At 44.2% G+C, this 20,120-nt stretch overlaps 1 protein-coding gene across 6 annotated transcripts in view; it reads left to right on the top strand.

Annotated features, from left to right (window-relative positions):
* Positions 1–19,782, top strand: part of WIZ (WIZ zinc finger) — a 90,561-nt gene extending 70,779 nt beyond the window's left edge. For 2 of the 6 annotated variants that reach the window (XM_077262317.1, XM_077262319.1), the window contains 7 exons: positions 2,006–2,269; positions 2,643–3,395; positions 6,237–6,590; positions 7,494–8,333; positions 8,444–8,800; positions 13,526–13,715; positions 15,158–19,782. In XM_077262317.1, the coding sequence (XP_077118432.1) occupies positions 2,006–2,269; positions 2,643–3,395; positions 6,237–6,590; positions 7,494–8,333; positions 8,444–8,800; positions 13,526–13,715; positions 15,158–15,317 (2,918 nt within the window). In that variant the 3' untranslated portion in view covers positions 15,318–19,782. The remainder of the gene's footprint in view (positions 1–2,005; positions 2,270–2,642; positions 3,396–6,236; positions 6,591–7,493; positions 8,334–8,443; positions 8,801–13,525; positions 13,716–15,157) is intronic. The other 4 variants (XM_077262318.1, XM_077262320.1, XM_077262321.1 and 1 more) reach the window with 4 other exon arrangements.
* The last annotated feature ends 338 nt before the right edge of the window (positions 19,783–20,120 follow it).

Here is a 20,120-nt window from a genome sequence, read left to right as displayed (position 1 = left end):
TTGAGCGCTGCTCTCCTTTACACCTGAACACATTTTTAAGTCCACATTCAGTGTTTGACTTCAGTATTTGTAAGCCAAAATCTGGAGTGGGACAATCAGAGGAGACGTATAATGCAAACACGGCACCACTTCTGTATTTCGGCTTACAAATACTGATGTAAAAGACAAAATACTGAATGTATGAATGTGGCCTTATAGAGCGAGAGCAGGGGCCATCTCTATTTTAGCGAACTGCCGAAATGTTCACACCCGGTCTCCACCAATCAATTTCAAATATCTAAAGTTTCCTGAAAGTGCAAATTTTTAAGGGCCATTGTAATTATTTAATTATTTTTTCCCCTAGTTTTGATAAGTGCATAACTAATTTTCCGTTTTTTCCATTGTATGGCTTGAGGTCGTTTGAGGGTTTCCAATAACAAGTGATAAATTTCATAAATTTATAAGAAATGTAAAGAGATCTTTTTTTTAATAGTGCATGTAAGAATTACCAGTATAGTTTAGTGCAGAGGTGTCAAACTGCATTCCTCGAGGGCCGCCAACAGGTCATGTTTTCAGGATTTCCTTAGCATTCCACAAGGTGCTGGAATCATTCTGTGCAGGTGATTAAATTATCACCTGTGCAATACAAGGAAATCCTGAAAACATGACCTGTTGGCGGCCCTCGAGGAATGCAGTTTGACACCTCTGGTTTAGTGTGGTATCCAAGGTATTTGCACTTGCACATCCTGTACACTTATTTTTCCTTCATGTCGTCACTTTGCTCCTAATGGAGTGTCACTCATCTCACAAAGACGGAGACTAGTGATGAGCGAAGGTGGTGGGATGAAGTGTTATCTGAGCATGCTCGAGTGCTAACACAGTGACTTAGGTGTGCTCGAAAAATGTTTGAGTCACCGTGGCTACATTTCTCGTGGTAGCTGCAACACATGCAGGGATTGTCTAACAAACAGGTGCGAGACATGCAGCCATGGGGACACTTATTTTTCAAGCACGCCGAAGTCACTCGGTTAGTACACGTTCACTCATCACTAAAGGGGACATAACCAGGTGCATGGCTTCACATTACCAGCTCCCAATAACTCTGTAGTTGTCTTAGGATAAGGAGACCAATCACACAATCACGGCTGCGGTTTTATGATTAACAAGCAATCGCTTGATTTTACGGAGGAACAAGTGTTCTTTGTGGCTATTAAAGTCAGCTGCACTTTATTTTTTGAGGGGGAAACGGGGGCGAAACGTTACGGTCTTGGAAAGTCAAGTGACAGGTGAATTATGTCCCTTTTGCCCTCGGTGTAGGGCCAGGCGGTGCTCCATCAGCGCAGCCGAGGTAAATGATCGTCATGGTGGGTGTCCTGTCTGCTGCTTGCGGCTTGTAACTTTTATGACTTTATACAGGGGTAGTCGTTATTTACAGTTGATATTTATAATGTAGCATATGCCAATTCTCTTCATATATAAGGTTGTGTTCACACACGCAGGCTTCATCTTTTGTAAGGTCAATGTGTAAGGCCTCAGTGACTTGGATAGTAACCCTAGGAATATCATAATGGGGGGTGCAGTCGTTCAACTGATCGCCATCTATTGTGTACGGTCGGCTGAGGTTTCCTTGTAGCATGACTTTGATAACCCGTTAAGTCATTTCATGAGTTAATAGACTGCAGAGGAAGCAAGGCCATCTCTTCCCAACTCTTTGGTAGATGAGGGGCACCCAGACCCCATCAGTATGAGAACAAGTTGCCCACCATGTAATCCTGTCCTACAGCAGTGCATTTATCATGGGCAGTGTCCGGGGGAGATGAGTGCCCTGATACACGGTGCATGGACCGCTGATCAGACGTGATCACATTGTGGGTCGCTGTGTGCATGGCTTGTAGCATAATGTCTTCCACTAGTCGCAGGATCGCTTAGAAACCTCATTTGCTTTATAGCCATAATACTCTTGGGTCGTGTTTTCCTAACTCATGGCCACTTTAGTAATTTGGTTTGTGATTGGTACCCCTGCCAGGCCCAGGTCCCACTACATGCGAGTTATGTGGAGCATGCTTCGAGACCCGGAAGGGCCTGTCCAGCCACGCACGCTCCCACCTGCGGCACTTGGGGGTGCCAGAGTCGGAGAGCAGTGGGGCGCCCATTGACCTGCTGAACGAGCTGGCTAAACAGGGCAAGCAGCCGAAAGACGAAAGTTTATTGGGGGCCAAGAAGGTGGCCAGCCCCCAGCCGAGATCCCCCAAGGTCCAATGGGGGGAGGAGGACGGGCCTCTGAATCTGAGTGAGTGGTGTTGGGGGCCGCTTTGGCCACAAGGGAAGGGTTGTCAGCATTTTATTTTCATGGCTTTTGGGTGGGTTGATGCAGGCACCTCTTGTACTATACAGCCTATCTTGCCCCTTTCTTACTTCATTCCTTTCTTCTTTCCTTGTTTCCATCCTCTCTCATCATCACTCCTGTTGCATGTTTCCTCCTCGGATTATTTCCCTCCTCCTTATGTCCATAAACACTTTATTATATATATTTTTTTAATCTTGTGTGTTTACATTTTCCATGCATCATCTTTCATCACTCACCCATTTCCTCATTTCGTTTTTGTTGTCTGTGTTTTTTTTTTTCCCCTCCTTCGTTCCTGTGTCATTCCTTCATTTCACAGCTGTAGAAGGTGAAACCAACAGAGAAAATGACTGTCAGTTTTGTGGTGCTTGGTTTGAAACTCGGAAGGGGTTATCCAGCCATGCCCGTGCTCACTTGCGCCAATTGGGAGTGAACGACCTGGATGCCAAAGGCTCCCCAATTGCGGCTCTCAACTCTCTAGTCAAAAACGAAGAGTTCAAGAAGAGGCTGTCCGCACACGTGCCAGCTGATGACGATGGTCCTACCAAAGCTCCTGCTGATGACACATCCAAAGAACCTGGTACAGAGCAAGGCCCATCAAAAGAGAAAGATGCCAGCATGCTCGCCAAGAGGGACGAAGGAGCCGACAAAGGGAACGATGATGATGATTCTTACGAGGTGTCGGATGGCATTCCTCGGTCCATGCTGGCAGAAAGCAGCCTGAAATTATCTGACAGCTCGGGACCGATAGAGACCTCGGCACACTTCAAATGTCCCAGTGGGTCAGGAAACAGCACCCATATTAAAATTGTAGAAGCCGGTGCCCCCCATATTCTGTCATCTGATGTCGGTCCCCGTACCAAACTAGTGGAGATTAAAGGCTCTCATGGAAAGCCAGATCTGGTACGCAAGATGGGGTCATCTCACCAATCCAAGCCCTCAATATTGGGGCTCGCTCATCCAAGGCCATCTCCATCTCATACCCCACCGACCAAAAAGCTGAAGATGTCTCCTCCACCCAGCATGGAGGTTTACTGGTCACCAAAAAATGTTTCGACTCCTCTTAATTTATGTGAGTATAACACTGTCTAATATATCAGGAAAGACTCTTCAAATCATGTCAGATTTAGTTTTGGGGATGATTGGGAAGGGTGTGAGTTCTTCTGTGCACGAGTTTAGTTTATAGGCATCTTGTTTGGGAGAGCATCTGGGAGGCGAAAGGAGCAAATCCACATGTTGCTTACTGTCTGGGTAATATTTCAGTTCTTGATAGTGATGAGTGAACGTGCTCAGATAACATGCTATTCGAGTACACTCGTGTGGTAAGTGTCTTCGGTGTGCTCGAAAAATATGTGGCTTTTCGACAGCCTCAACACATGCAGGGATTGCCTGTTTGTTAGGCAATTGCTGCATGTGTTGCGGCGGTCTAACAGCCACGAGACATACAGCCGCGGAAACTCGAACATAATTTTCGAGCACTACGAAGACACTCGGCACCTTATTCGAGCACGTTCACTCATCACTAGTCCTTGAGTATTTGATGCATCTTAGGGTGATCTCACACTCTGTGTTTGGGCTTATGTGTCTGAACCTGTGCCCACCATGAAGCCCAATGGCCGCACAACTTTGATTTCAAAATCTTGCATCCATTGGGCAACATGGTGAACAGCGTTTTGGAGTCTTGCAGTGGTTGGCACCACCCTTATAAGTTGCTTTATGGAGAGAGCATTGTATGGTGATGGGTCCCTCTAGCTGAAGGATCTGAAGTGTAGGCTTTCATCCTATGGCTTCTCATTAGTGGGGCATTTATAGGTTTATATGTTGTGTTTGGCCAAAAACTCAGGGGTCTTCTCTACAGTTGGATCCTCACCAGTAAGGAAGTTATGCTTCTCTCCATATCGCTATTGGCTATTAACCTTGTCACTGTGCGGGGGTAGTATGTGATGGCCATGCTTTATAGTAGGAAGGCCTAAGAAGGTGACATACTAGATATCTGTAGACAACAGGGCTGTTCTGTAACCTTAATTTCCATCAGTAGAGTATATTTATACATAGCAGAAGTTTTAGCAGCAGTCCCATTTATCTGGTTGCAATATGCAGAAATCCAGGCACCCCTATGGTGGAGATCTTCAGTCAGTGACTTAATAATCGGTAGGGTCCATGCATTGGATATAAAGTAACAGGAGACCTCACCGTTGCATGTAAATTAAATAGGTGCTACACTCAATTGTGCAAAGCCATGATTTATATAAAGAAACCAAAATCATTGTGACTTACCCCCCTGACACTCCAGTGCCGCTGCTCCCCGCCGGTTTTATGTGGACCTGACTGCAGTGGTGACATTATGTCGACAACGCATGGCTCCGCAATCTCGCGCTGTCTGCATTGCCTTTACCGCTGGCCCCAGTGGTCATTTGCTGTCAACTTGACGTCACGTGCAACCCCATCCACAAAGACCTGTCAGAAAGGTAGCGCTGGAGTGGCACGGGTGGTAAGTAATGATGATTTTGGTATTTCGCACCATTGAATAGTGTTGATAGTTAATTATTACTCCATTATAAGTACTCTGTATAGATCTCTGAGCCAGCACTGAATACACCATTTTCTGTACATAGCGCAGCCCTTGACCCTCCTGTACTTCTGTGCCATGTGATTATTAATCTGTAGCATTTTACCTCTTTGCCGCATGGTTTTTGCTTTTGGAGCTTTTGCAATGATTTATGCTCCTGTACTGTATGGGCTTTATATAATGTGTGCTGCTTACACTGACTTTCTTGTTTCTGCAACTAATTGTATTGCCTGTGCAATGTTTTGGCTTGTAACCCGTCCACCCCAAAGTCTCTGTACTGTGGGGAAAGCTCCCGATTTTGCACTCAGGAGCGCAGACCCCGCTCTTTTTAACGTTAACGGCTGCCCCGTAAGGCAGGGTGTAGTTGTGGCTTATACAGATCCCTGCCAATAGTGTGGGCTGCCATTGAACCCACAAATGTCACCGACATATAGACCCCACACATCCATATGATGCTCATAGGTTTAGGGGCTCCTCACCATGTGATTGCTGCCACCGCAGAGGCATGGCAATTGGCATACGGCAAGCCTTTTTCATCGTCCTCACCCCCGAGGCGCTAACCAGCCCCCAAAGCAAATCACCGAGCGTCTCCTGCTCTTTGTAATCGGGGTCTGTCTAATAGAGGGGACCAGTCGCTCCAAGGTCACTTTACTTTTCAAACCATAGAGCAGCTCCCACTTTACTTGACTATTTATATAGGTGTTATAATACCCTTCCCAGTCGGTGACTGACTACATGGAGCCAGACCTGTGGCGATCAATTGATCGCTGAGATGGACACGAGGTTGTATTGACCCCTGAAATTGGGCCATACCAACTTTTTGGGACAAGTGATTTAAGATGCTCTATAATATAGTGTTGATGTCTCCAGTACAAGCATTAGATTTTGCAGCAATATATGTATTTTTCCCGTTTTTGCACCCTGTCCTGCATGGCTTAGGCGAGCACCTTGGCTTTACCCTTCAGCGCCTGCATCGCTTTCTCTGTTTGCAGATGGTTTTGTTTTAATTTATAAAAATTTTTTCTATGGTACTGATGCCGGAGAGGAGACTTAACGCTTTGCTTCGCTACCGTCTATTGATTTTTTTTGTGGTGTCTTGTGCGGTGCACACCTCTGCTTCATACAGGTGGCTGGCTGTGGGTGATGTAGGCACTTCACACTCCTCTTATCATGGGAACCCAACTAATAGAAATGTGTAAATTATTGTGGACATCATGTTTTAATCAGCACAGGCTAAGCCATCTGATAATGTGGAAATCGTATTACTACCCCATGCCCCCCATTTTTTTATTTTTATTACTTATTTTATGGCAATCATTTATTTGTCATCCCCTCCTTCCTCAGCCCCAAGTTCGGAAGAAGTCCGCTGCGAGTTCTGCGGCGAGTTCTTTGAGAACCGAAAGGGCCTGTCTAGCCACGCACGCTCCCACCTGCGCCAGATGGGCGTCACAGAGTGGCATGTCAACGGCTCGCCCATCGACACCCTGAGGGAGATCTTGGCCACAGGGAACTGCCCCAGATCGGCCAACAGAATTGGAAGCCCCAACTCCTCGGACAAGCTCCTCTCGCACCGTCCTCCCTCTTCCCCCTCCAGACCCCACCCGTTCAGTGGGTTGTCTCCAACAATGCAACGCAAGCCTCATCATCCCACCTTCACGGCCAGCGAGTGGCCTGCCGATCTGTCACCTCTGAACTTGTGTAAGTGGGCCGGTGATCCGCAAGCTCTACATGTACATTGCTTCGTCATCTTCATCGCTTCCCATATTGTCTGTTGCATTCATCTTTTAGTCCAAGGTCCCTTCCTCTCTTTTGGGGTCAGGCTCATGATTTTGGTTATTGGCACCAGTTCAGAGATTTTTCTAGGTGAAACGTAAGATATTTTTTTTTATTTATTTTTTTTTTTAGCTTTTTCTGTGTTTTTACTATGTTTTGAAAGTTAGCAGCCTTTTTTCTTTTTTTTTTTCTTCTAGAGGGCAGACTTTGCGTACCATGCAGCTGAAGTGGCATCTGATTTATATAGCTTGTCTTTTGTGCTACTGTTGAAGGTGCTTGTGGTTTATAATGCCAATTTTAGAGTGTTGGTTGACCTTATCGGAGCAATCATTCAGGGACGAGGGAAGCAGAAAAGTCTTTGCATCATGGCATCCCACCCCAAATTTGATATTCACTGATTCCCAACTTTTTGACTATAGCAGAAAGTTTAGTAATTTGCAAAAATTGTCTTTGCTGCACTTTGTAATTTACCCACCTATCCCCATTAGTAGTAGCAATCAGGTAGTACAGTGTTTAGGGAAAGGTTATGTCTTTCCATTGAAGCAATTTTGTCTTTATTTCCCTTTTTCTATTCCTTCCGATGGTCGGACACCTTTTGGGGTGCATGTGTGTGTGCGCGTGTGGCTATCTGCCTGTTTTGTGTGAGTACTGGAGCTATCCGGCTATTGCTTTGTGTAATTTTTCCCTTTTTCAGTGTGATCCTTCTCATTTGCTTTTCCATTATTGAACTGTTTTTCTAGCATCTGTTCCATTCTTTTTTTCTTTTTCTTTTTTTTTTTTTATTTCATCATCCCTTTCTAAATTTTCATCCTTTTTTCTGCTCTCCAGCTTCTCGGGCAGACCCCACCCGTGACATCCGCTGTGAGTTCTGCAATGAGTTTTTTGAGAATCGCAAGGGACTGTCTAGCCATGCCCGCTCTCATCTACGCCAAATGGGCGTCACTGAATGGCACGTGAACGGTTCACCTATTGACACTTTGCGGGAAATTATACGCAAAAGGCGCCCGGCGCCGCCACAGCAACAGCTGCATCTTACTACCATTAAAAAGGAGCCTCGAGGGGATGATGAACCACCCAGTCCATCACAAAGACTTTCTCCTCTTGGGATTGGCTCTCAAGGAATGGCTCGAGATCTGTCCGTTTCCTCTCATTCGCGTCCTCCTAATAACTTCTTGTCTCCAATGCCAGCTAAAAGGCCATTGTCCCACGGACCAAGACAGCCTGATCCAAGGGGCTATGTTAGTATAGAGCCAAAGCCTTACAATCAGGCTAAGTCTTACATGCAGGGAGAACCTAGGCCAAAAACTTACATTCAAGAAGACGGGAGGCCCAAGACGTACCTTCAAAGTGACGGGAGACCCAAAACGTTTTTGCAAAGTGCTGACGGGCAGCCAAAGACTTTCATTCACGAGGGAAGACCAAAGAGCTTCTTGACAGGGGATCACAGACCCAAGGCTTTTGTACATGGAGAGCACAAGCCCAAGGCATTTTTGCAAGGTGAAGGTAGACCTAAGCCATATCTTGGGGATGGAAAGCCCAAACACTTCATACATGTTGACGGCAAGCCCAAGGTTTATTCACCAGATGGCAAACCAAAAGCGTACATCCAGACGGAGCTTCCATTTAAGGTGAAGGTGAAAGCGTCTCCAGAGAAGACCGCGACATCGTGTAAGTAGAACATTTTATGAACTTGGATCTCTGTTTTGTGTAATGTTGTCCTCCTAGTAATTTCCATTTTTTTTCCAACCCATGGACTTTCCCTTCTTTTCTTTCTGCAGTGGAAGCATGCTGTGAACTATGCGGGCTCTTCTTTGAAAACCGGAAAGCGCTCGCTAGCCATGCCCGAGCTCACCTTCGTCAGTTTGGAGTCACCGAGTGGTGTGTCAATGGATCACCGATAGAAACACTACGTGAATGGATGAAGCAGCGGCCCCAAAAGGCCGGGGCTTATCTCAGCTATATTCAAGGAGGGCGTCCCTACACTAAAAAGTTTAAGCGCGCTTTGCAATCTCCAAAACCTGTAGTACCTGAGAGGGAGAGTCCAGCTGTCATCTCTGGGAAGGCGGTGGACGCCGAACGGACTGTCATAGCACAGGGAATCGCAGTCGAAAAGCCATTAGAAGCACATAGCCACAGTAAGTGCAAAGATCCAACATTTATGTATACAGCTCCTATGCTGACCTATATGACTCCATAGTAACAAGTGGTGTGTAGATGTGCTTTTTCCATTTTATTTTCTAACATAAACACATTGGGGCGAATCAGTGATACACTGTGTGCAGAATTATTAGTTGTATTTTAGATTATTTTTATTATTGATCAACAACTATGTTATCAATCAACCCAAAAGACTCATAAATATCAAAGCTTAATATTTTTGGAAGTTGGAGTGGGTTTTTTTGTGTTTTTTTTTAGATTTGGCTATCTTAGGAGGATATCTGTTTGTGCAGGTAACTATTACTGTGCAGAATTATTAGGCAACTTAATAAAAACCAAATATATTCCCATCTCACTTGTTTATTTTTACCAGGTTAACCAATATAACTGGACAAAATTTAGAAATAAACATTTCTGACATGCAAATACAAAACCCCAAAAAATTAGTGACCAATATAGCCAACTTTCTTTATTATGACACTCAGCAGCCCTCCATCCATAGATTCTGTCAGTTGCTTGATCTGTTTACGACCAACATTGCGTACAGCAGCCACCACAGCCTCCCAGACACTGTTCCGAGAGGTGGACTGTTTTCCCTCCCTGTAGATCTCACATTTTACGAGGGACCACAGGTTCTCTATGGGGTTCAGATCAGGTGAACAAGGGGGCCATGTCATTATTTCTTCTTCTTTGAGACCTTTTCTGGCCAGCCACGCTGTGGAGTAGTTGGAGGCATGTGATGGAGCATTGTCCTGCAGGAAAATCATGTTTTTCTTGAACGATACCGACTTCTTCCTGTACCACTGCTTGGAGAAGTTGTCTTCCAGAAACTGGCAGTAGGTCTGAGAGTTGAGCTTCACTCCATCCTCAACCTGAAAAGGTCCCACAAGTTCATCTTTGATGATACCAGCCCATACCAGTACCCCACCTCCACCTTGCTGGCGTCTGAGTCGGAGTGGAGCTCTCTGCCCTTTACTGATCCAGCCTCTGGCCCATCCATCTGGCCCATCAAGAGTCACTCTCATTTCATCAGTCCATAAAACCTTTGAAAAGTCAGTCTTAAGATATTTCTTGGCCCAGTCTTGGCGTTTTATCTTGTGTTTCTTGTTCAAAGGTGGTAGTTTTTGAGCCTTCCTTACCTTGGCCATGTCCCTGAGTATCGCACACCTTGTGCTTTTTTGTTACTCCAGTAACGTTGCACGTCTGAAATATGGCAAAACTGATGGCATCTTGGCAGCTTCACGCTTGATTTTCCTCAATTCATGTGCAGTTATTTTGTGCCTTTTTTGCCAAACACGCTTCTTGTGACCCTGTTGGCTATTTGCCATGAAACGCTTGATTGTTCGGTGATCACGCTTCAAACAAAAGTTTGGCAATTTCAAGACTGCTGCATCCCTCTGCAAGACATGTAAGAATTTTGGACTTTTCAGAGCCCGTCAAATCTCTCTTCTGACCCATTTTGCCAAAGGAAAAGAAATTGCCTAATAATTACGCACACCTTATATAGGGTTTTGATGTCATTAGACAACACCCCTCCTCACTACAGAAATGCACATCACCTGATTTACTTAATTGGTAGTTGGCTCTCAAGTCTGAACAGCTTGGAGTAGGACAACACAGGGCTGTGGAGTCAGTAAGCCACAGTTGCAACTCTGACTCCTGGATTTTCAGACTCCGACTCCTTCATAAATGGCCAATTCGTAACAATAAATTTACTGTTGTAAAATATTAACATCGTGCTTATTCAGTTTCTCACCATCATATAAGTAATCAGACCACTTAGAGCAAAAACTATATTTATTAGAATACAATTAGAATATAGCAAATAACTTTTATAAACTTTTCTAAACTCTTGTAAGTAAATATGCAATAAACACTGTTATGTAGTTAATAAGAAGAAATCTATAAATTTGTCCTCAGAAAAAGTATTGCCTCTGTCAGATCCTCCTTGATGGATGCCCTCAAATCTGATCTAATTATTTTGAGAGCAGAGAACAACCTCTCTACACTAACTTGGGTTGGTGGCAAAGCAGTAACCACTCGGGCAACATCTCTGACAATGTCAGGATACAGAGGAATCGCTTGTTGCACTGTTATTTTTAATGAACGGTCAAATTTCCCAATTTCTTTTAGTGCACATGAAAAATTCTGCTGAAATGTACTGGCTGTGTTCTTTGATGGGGATGACTCTTCTATGCGGGAACGCTTTGCACGGTCCTTGTGATCCAAATATTTTTAGAAATTAAATTCTTCATCAGTTGATGAGGGTGAAGTTGTGGCAGGACGACCAAATTCTTCTTGTTCCTCCTGACTGTTATGCAACCCTTTCATCCTTACTGCTGTTTCAAACAGAGCTTCTTTTCCTTTAGTTAGCTGTTGATCATCTAGAAGAATCCGATGCATTGGGTCTACATAAACAGCTGCCAAAAGAATGTTATTTTGTAATAGTAGCTCCTCTCTCCGTTTCATTGATGTAGCAATGCCACTTGCAATTAACCCTCCTCTTTGGGACAGGCGAAACATCAGGTTCTTCCACTCCTTTAAGAAAATACCTGGAGTTAAGTCCTCTGCTTGTAATTTTTTAGTCACTGTAAATGGGTGCTCTAGCAATTTTTCCAGCTCAGTCACCTGATTCCACTGACTTTCATTTAGTGTCAGTTGAGGGTTAGCCATGTCTACAAGAAAGGTTTTCAGTTCAACCAAGCGCTGAATCATTAAGTAAGTACTGCCCCATCGTGTGGCTTGATCAATAATTGCCCCTTTTCCAAAATTGAGTCAACTTTAGGGGTTCTGGCAACAGTAGCCAATTTTCTCACCTTGCCAATCAGTGCAGCAGCATGTCCTTCTTGCAGACTGTCTCTTATAGCCAGCTGTAGCGTATGCACAACACAGCGCATGTGATGAATGAAAGAACGTATTGACAGTTTCAACAAGATCATCTAAACTATCATGTTGCTGTTCATCTGAAGCAACTTCAGTTTGCTCCTCAGTTACAATACTGTGTTCCTCTATTTCAAACATTTTTGTGTGGACCCAGAATGTTCTTCTAGCTGCTGTTCACCATCATTACTCTCATTCATTAGCTTAATAGTACTTATATTTGAAGCATTGTCAGTTACGACAGAAAGAACTTGCTCTTTTTTAAGTTGATAGTCTTGCAGAACCTTTTCCACCAAGACCTGGAGAAACTCACTGGTGTGATGAGCTTTGGTGTCTTTTACTGCCAATGTCTTGGTAACTATTTCATTTTTGTCACAAACAAATTGGACATTGATGGCAAAATAGTTCACTCTGTGACGTGTGCAGGCATCTATTTTAAGAAACAGAAAGCATCCCTTGAGAGTTTTTTAAGTTCTTCCTTTTGTTTAAAAGCTTCTTCGATTACTAATTTTCTAATACTCTCCAGAGAAACACCAAGCTTGCGGGCCATTTCCCCATTCAGACACATAAAAGCTGGTCGTGAAAATAATGAAATAGGCACACTATCCTTTACAACAAGCTCTATGATCTGTTTTTTAAATGTATCTACTGTCATTGTCACAGTAACTTTGTCACTGACAAAATATCTTGCAACTGATGGCTGCAAAGTTCTCTGCTCCTTTGTTTGGCTGGAAGAGCAGGGCACTGGTTCATTGGTTTGGATGCAGTCTTTCTCATCCACTGCTTTCAGTACTTCTGGATGAAAGCGCTGTAAATATCTCTTTAGATTAGAAGCTCTAGTAGGAGCATTTTTATCTTTGCCTGAATATGCACTGATCTTGGCTTCACAGCATTTGTTTTCGTCTGTATCATTTGTCATACACTGACAGACATAATGTTTTCTATCTTGAGTGATGGTGAAATGTTCAAATACAGCTGATTTAATGTGACGCTTCTTTGACATTCTCAGGTTTTTAATTCTGCATTCACAATCCAAATGACAATTGTTTTTCCTAAAAACAATTGTACAAAATTATTGCCAGGTCGTACAACTGATATAGTGGTCAGTAATACTGTTATTCCTCATGTACTCACAGTTAACTGATGCAAAGTTTGTTGAAAGGATAATACTTCTTACAGTCTTCCTCTTCTGAGTAGCAGCTGTGAGATGCTTGGAAGACGCACACCTAGTAAACATCTAGTCTAGAGGAGGAGCTTTACTACTGAGAACTTGCAACACATTTTCACTTTGTTTCATACATTGTAAGTAGGGGGGTTGGGGCAGCATGAGGTTAACCAAGTATAAGATTAGATAAGGGCAGTGGAGAACAGTGACACACAAGAAGTATGAAATGTCTCTATCTCCAGCAGAACTGCTTATCACTGTTGTCCATAGTTCGATAGAACATATATATTTGAGTAACATTTATAAAATTCATATGAAAGTTCAATTATGAAATATTAATACATTTTTTTTAAAGCTGGAGTCGGAGTTGGTACATTTCTACCGATTCCAACCAAAACTAACTCCGACTCCATGACGCCGACTCCACAGCCCTGACAACATGTATAAAAAGTATCATGTGATCAAAATACAACTTGCCTAATAATTCTGCACACAGTGTATAGAACAAGACTGCAGGTTCAAAGTGAGAAAACTCTCATCCAAACTGTTTAGAAAGTTTTGGCTCTTGGAAGAGCGGAAGTAGAAACAGTTGTCAAGGGGTTAAAGAGATGAATAAACAGGGCGGACAACTAAAGTACTAACCTGTTCCTGCTTCCAGAAGTCGAGAAACGTCATCCCAAGCCTGCTGAGATCCCACCCGCACGAGAGGAGACTATCTCTGAACAGCTTTCCAAAACTGAGGAGCCACGACCACCTATAAGAGCTCGTCCTGTCCCGTCTCTGGTGCCAAGACCCCCACAGACCTCCTTGGTCAAGTTCGTGGGGAATATTTACACGTTAAAATGCAGGTGAGGGGTTGGACTGTTTGCCTCGCATATACTGCTTGCTGCTTTTGGTGTCTTTGATGTATTGAATATCTCACCTATATGTAAAATGTATCATTAGGCGTGCGGGTGTATATTAGGCCGGCATCAGACGAGCGTATGGCATCCGTGGCGAGAGCATCCGATGCGATATGCTAATGACCCTCGGCTGCTGCGAGCGGAGTCATGCGTCTGTGCACCGAGCCTCTTGCACAGAGGGGATCGGAGCACGGAGGCGGAGAAATGAATTTCTCCATTTCCTCCATTGTCGGGGTCTGCGTATATCGCACCGCACTCAGATGATATTCGAGTAATGTGTATTGTCTCGCACCCATAGGCTTATATGGGTGCGAGTGAGCCGAGACTCGGCCGAGTGTCGGTGACAATCTCAGCATGCTGTGATTTCACTCACACACTGAAAACAGCCAAGAAAAAAATACGGTGATGGGAGCTGCCCCATAGAGGAATACTGTCCGAGTGCTATGCGATAAAATGTCGCATAGCAGTCGTCCATACTCAACGCTAGTGTGACCCCGGCCTTAGAGGTAGTGGAGCAGGCAGAATGTTGTGTGAGATCTACACGGTTTTCCTGTCCTCTGCCCAATACTTGCTGAGCGGGCTGGATCTTCTGGTGTTATGTAAGAGCTACGATGTGCGCTCTCGGCCAATCATACGTCTCCCTTGTGCTCCTCCACATAATGAGAAGCTGCAGTTGCGCACCCCTCCTATCCCTCCATCGTCTGGAAATTGTATAAGGCAGATGTGTGAAGGACTGAGGACGTGCCTGATTGTTTCCTAAAACATGCGAGCAGGGATGGGGAAACTGCAGGCTGCTGAAATGTGAGGAAGATGTCATATTAGGAAGATGTGACAACATTCATTTATCCATGTGGCTGCTTCACTCGTCCACCAAACTGGCTGCTCCTCCTCACTAATGTGTGGTGTGTGTGTGTGTGTATATAGAGATCGTCATTAGTTGGGTTTATGCAGTGTCTTGTAAAGCTTACCTGTAGGCACATCTGGATCCACTGGAATCTGTTTTTAGTGATCCTCAGACCCTCATCCAATATCTGTTGTTGGATTCCTGTGTCTTCCAGGCCTTTTCTCTCATCCTTTCCTATTAAAAATTGTTCCTACCCCAGTGTTTAGAGCCTGCTCCCCTCTGAACAAATTTTTCAGCCATGGTCTGATACCCCAATCATAGTAGGCAAATTTATGCTTCCCCTTAATCAAGCTCCCTACTACCTGGACATTACCAGGCAATGCTATACGGCTCAGTTTTTCTGATGGAACTTATAGGCACCACTGCACGTTGCCCAAACTGTGGTGTTCCCCCTCAGTCCCGTATGTTATAGAGTCCCTGTCTGTATGTTTGGCCGGTCATTTTTGGTGAACACTAACATTGTCTTTCGTCTCCATCCCTTCAGGTTCTGTGATATCCAGTTCCAAGGTCCACTTTCCATCCAGGAGCAGTGGGTCCGTCACCTCCAGCATCACATCCTGGAAATGAACTTCTCGAAAGCCTCCAGCCCACCACATGCTCTTTCCCCATCGGAGCCACAACCAGAGCCTGCCAAAGCTCAGTAACTCTTGAGCATCCACGTTGCATACATATCCAGCAGGCAATGAGGGCGTGCAATTTTTAACAACTCTGACGTAAATAGTACGACCCAATGGACCTTATAAAGGAAGGGGAAAAATGGGTGGAATGGTCTGGGCTTTATGTAAAGAATACAGAAGCACCTTTTGCGGTTTTGCAGTATGTGCGGAGAGGGGTGGAGAAGTGATCCTAGTTACGGGACTCTCTTGGTCACTGGGGAATGAAAGTTTTGTTGGACAATACGTTGTTTTTTTTGTTTTGTTTTTTATATATATATATATATATATATATATATATATTGCTGGTAAGTCATAAAACTCCCACTCCTTGGCCGCAGGCAGTGAAGAATGTTGTATATTCATGACAAGGTGGAAGAATAAAGCTGTGATCTGTTGACGTCTGATAGGCGGGTGGTTACTGTCCCTTGGAAAGGTCCACACCACAGGCTCAGATGATCATCCGTCACTTGAGGCTCCATTTTCCGTTTTTACTGCATTAGTTCACTTTTCTGACCCTGATTTTGCGGTAAATTGCATCTTTGCCAGTTTTGGAATGGAGAACAGACTGGGATTCCAGACCCCAGAGTAACGTGGCTGCTTTTTATAAGGTTTCCTCATGATGTACATGAAGGGCTGGGTCTGTGACTACAGTTAGGGATTGTGTGTGGCCCCCAACCCTGCTCCATGCCACCGCTGGGAAAGGATAGAGCTTGTGTCAGTGCTACTGTTACCAAATCTGCTTCGCACTCCTGCTCACCACGGCGGCAATGTGTGCACATTTTAGAGGTGTATTGTACACTTTTTGTTTGCAAAACATTTAGCTATTTTTGTTTTCTTGATGTGTAAAAAAAAAAAAAAAAAAGCAAACTGTGTAAAGCAGTTCTGATTAAAAGTCTCATGCCGTTTTGTGTATACAGCTCCTATTCAGACCTGTGTGACTCTGGGTTTGTTAGGGTGCTTTCTCATTGCATTTAGGCACCCATTCAGTGGCCACGTCAGGGCTTACGTTCAGATGTCTGCGACAACAGGGACATGGACTGTAAAGGTGCCGGTAGAGCGAATGTGCACTCTGCCGTGCATCATTTTTTGGAGTATACGCCTGCTGGAGGCAGAGAATCAGATGTAGTAGACTGCGTCTTGAGTGTTTGCACCCGAAGTCTGCTATGTCTAAGTGTCCGCCTCCAGTAGGTACACACTCCCTTAAATGATGCACGACAGAGCGCACATTCGCTCTGCCGGCACCATTATAGTCTATGGCCCCATTGGCGCATATGTCCGGATCCCGTTTTGCGGGGTGTTTGGCCAAGGAACGTGTGCCAGAATGCAATGTGAAGGCACGTGATGTATAATGTATAGTCTGATCCTGCAGTCTGCGACCTCTTGCATAGTCGGTAGGTTATAGAGAAGACATTACACCAAAGTCGTCCTGGATGCAGGTGGTAAGGGAAACGATGATCCTCTTATACACAGGAGGAAGACCAGATAACATCCGTTAGAGCTGAGGAATAATGGAAGGGTGAGAGAAGATTTTATGGAGGTGCCGCAACTATTTATTTGCTGCTTTCGAGACGCTTAATAAAACAGCTTCCCTGAGCATTGCTTTGGCTGTTAGGGGGTTAATACAGGCAGCGTCTGTGCGACCTAGAACCACAGCCTCTGCCACACCCGGACCGTTCTCTCTAGCTTCCCCGATGACCAGAAGGATTTTGCTCAGGATTGAGCTGATCCGCTCCCGAAGCTCGGCACCACTCCTCCACCAACGAGAAGAAACAGCGCTGCCGAGACCAGAAGGGGCAAAGCTAAAATCCCAAGTAATTCAATTAATCGCCCAGCCCTAATGTTTGAGGAGATACAGTTGTAACGTCTGACTCTTTTTTGTGCTTCAAGAGACGCAGCCAGACCAGAGGTGTTTGGCAGCGGAGCGCTCGTCCGAGGCGAATGTTCATGTATGTGGAGAGGTGGCTGCCCTCATCCAGCTGTCGGCCATCGTACACAGTGCAGGATCGGACCATACTGATTGTATCCTGGGAATCACTGAGACATGGGTCTGCATAGGAGCTGTGTACACAATACTGGATATTTTATATTAGTAGTAATAATTGAAAGATGGTGGAAAAACTGCGCATACAAGTATTGAATTAATCCATCACCTCTCCCGGATGATGCCACGTCCCCAGTGATGGACGATGCCCTACAACGTCTCTGGCCACTGAACAGTCATAGATGGCAACGTGCACGCAACACCAGATTGCAGCTATATCCTGCTTTAATGCACAGCCCCAGCACCATCAGTTCACTACGTTAATTTTTTTTCCTAGGAAAAGTTAAAGAGAAACCAGACTGTTAAATTAAAAAAAGTGAATAAATTATTCTGTTTGTCCCAAACGCTTATGGTCGACTCGCTGGCCTCAGGCATAATGTTTTACTGACCAAAAACCAAGGTGCTGAATAGTAGAAAATGTGCACAGTGGTGCAGCTGCCAAGAGCCGCGTGACCCCCAGAGAGTCGCGCACAGTACCTTCCTGTTATTGCATGGGCACCTCTCCTGCCCATGGGCACTTGCCCCTTTCCATGCCCAATGGTTGGAATTAGAGGGACACTATAAGATAAGCCATAGTAATCTGGATCAGACTTGTTGCCAGTGAGATTCTGCCTGACGACGTCAGTGACCACTTGTGGTTGGGTAGTGACCCCTAGTAACCCGGCTGTCAGAGGTAACATTGGCGCTGCTGCTGGAGTAATTGCGTTAGTACTCATCTTGTCACTCCTCTTGTCTTCCTTGGTTTTTTTTTTTTTTCTTAACCTAAACATTTAGGTAGATAACCCCTTTAGGAATTGGGCTGAGGTTATACAACATCATTTGGTTATGCACCCGTCGCTGCAAAATTGTGGTATTACAGTAACCTGTGCTTTATAGCAATGCTGCAATTTACCAGTAACTTGCAGGTGACCACATGTCTGTGTATTCCTAAGCTGATCCTGCAGTAATATTAGGGTAGAGTTGTAATCTGGTGAATACTGGTAGCGACATGTTAGAGTTTGTTCTCCGGTTGTCTTCAGGAGCGCACCGCTCCCCTTCCTCCCAGCGCTCCTGACTAATTGACAGGTCAAGCCGGTGGCATGGTTGAACCGCTAGCCCCAGCTACTTTTCAATGTTTTGTTTTTTTTTCAGTGGAGGAGAGCAGGGGCTTAGAAACTGACCGGGTCCAGTGATCCTTGTCTTAAATACTGGCCACCTCTGATAAACCACAGAGGTGGCCTGTAAACTGTAAAATTAAAAATCCCTCCATTCTCGAGAATAGAGGGGGTGTTTAATAAGAGATGACTTGCAAAGTTGCGTGGTTTTTTTTTTGTTTTTTTTTACAAACTCTTTGTGCTCATTTATGAAGATTTATGACAATTACTTAAAAAAAAAAAAAAAATCTAATTGTAAACCCATAATATTCATTTTAGGTGGTAGTAACAACACCCAAATTAAAATGATTGTATTTTTCAGGACATCTATTAGATTCTGTCTAGCGAGCCCAGGTTTTTTTTTTTTCCATGGGGGCAGACTGGGATATTGGAGAAGGGCCGGTGTTGCCGTGTGGAAGCCATTAGCGGCGTTCATTCAGTTGTACACATTGGGGAAAGTGTCCTACAACCTATGGGGATAGTTACAGGGTGGTCTGGCAATGAGCCTATGTATATAATATATACGTTGTAATATTGTGGATGTATATCTTGTCACTATCCCTCCCCCCCTTATTTGGGGCATCACATCCTACAATTCCAGTTATTCTGTATTTTACATAATCTACATCCAAAATCCGTTGATCTTTTAATATCAAAGGACTATTATAACTTTCATACCTGAATGTGTTCACGACTTTCACAAAACTTTTTTTTTTAAACGTACCCTACTATTTAGTTGGGGTGTATTCTATTTCTCCTCCTCGTGAATGTGGAGGGCTGTTATTTATTGGGGCAGTATCACCATGACCTCGTTCCCTCCTCCCCAGGTCCCTAGTCTTTTGGGGTAGATATATAATTTCGCTCCTGCTTTCTATCATTTGTCTTCCACTTCTCCTATGTTAGTTATCACTGGAAGCTGTTACAGAACATTTCCTACTTGTGACTACAGGAGGGACGTCCTATTGCCCGCCATTGTGTATATTCTCTTATAGCGGGATGCCAACGCACCCACCTTATGATGTAGCTACTATATATAGGATTTGTTCTCCTTTCCACCCCATAAAATGGGGCTTTTCATACATTTTTATATATGTTTTTTGTTTTCTTTCCCCTGTTTTGAGCTGAAGACAACGATGTGAAGCCATTTATCGCCTCCCATACATGTACTGTATGACATTCTTCCTTTGGTAACCTGCTGTTTTAATTTCCAGATTCAGTTCACTTTAATTTACTATGTTAATGTGTAGAATTTCAAGTAAAGCATTCAGTTTTTACCCTCCATGATCCGTCTGGTTATTTTTAAGCTAAATACATGGATTTTCACCTGCTGTTTTAATTTCCAGATTCAGTTCACTTTAATTTACTATGTTAATGTGTAGAATTTCAAGTAAAGCATTCAGTTTTTACCCTCCATGATCCGTCTGGTTATTTTTAAGCTAAATACATGGATTTTGCTAGTAGATATGAGTTATATCACAATACATACTCTGCATTGACGTGAAGACGTACTTTACTTTTAAAGGGAATCTGTTGTTAAGATTCATCCCCTCACCAACCCCCCAAGCCAGCCACATATATTTTCTATGGTTTGCACTGACTTTTCCCAACTTACCCTGG

The sequence above is a fragment of the Ranitomeya variabilis genome, chromosome 5 (genome assembly GCF_051348905.1).
Source record: "Ranitomeya variabilis isolate aRanVar5 chromosome 5, aRanVar5.hap1, whole genome shotgun sequence".
In the NCBI taxonomy this organism is placed as follows: Eukaryota; Metazoa; Chordata; class Amphibia; order Anura; family Dendrobatidae; genus Ranitomeya; species Ranitomeya variabilis.
Note: the sequence above shows the minus strand (reverse complement) of the source record. Positions and strands in the feature narration are given on the sequence as shown.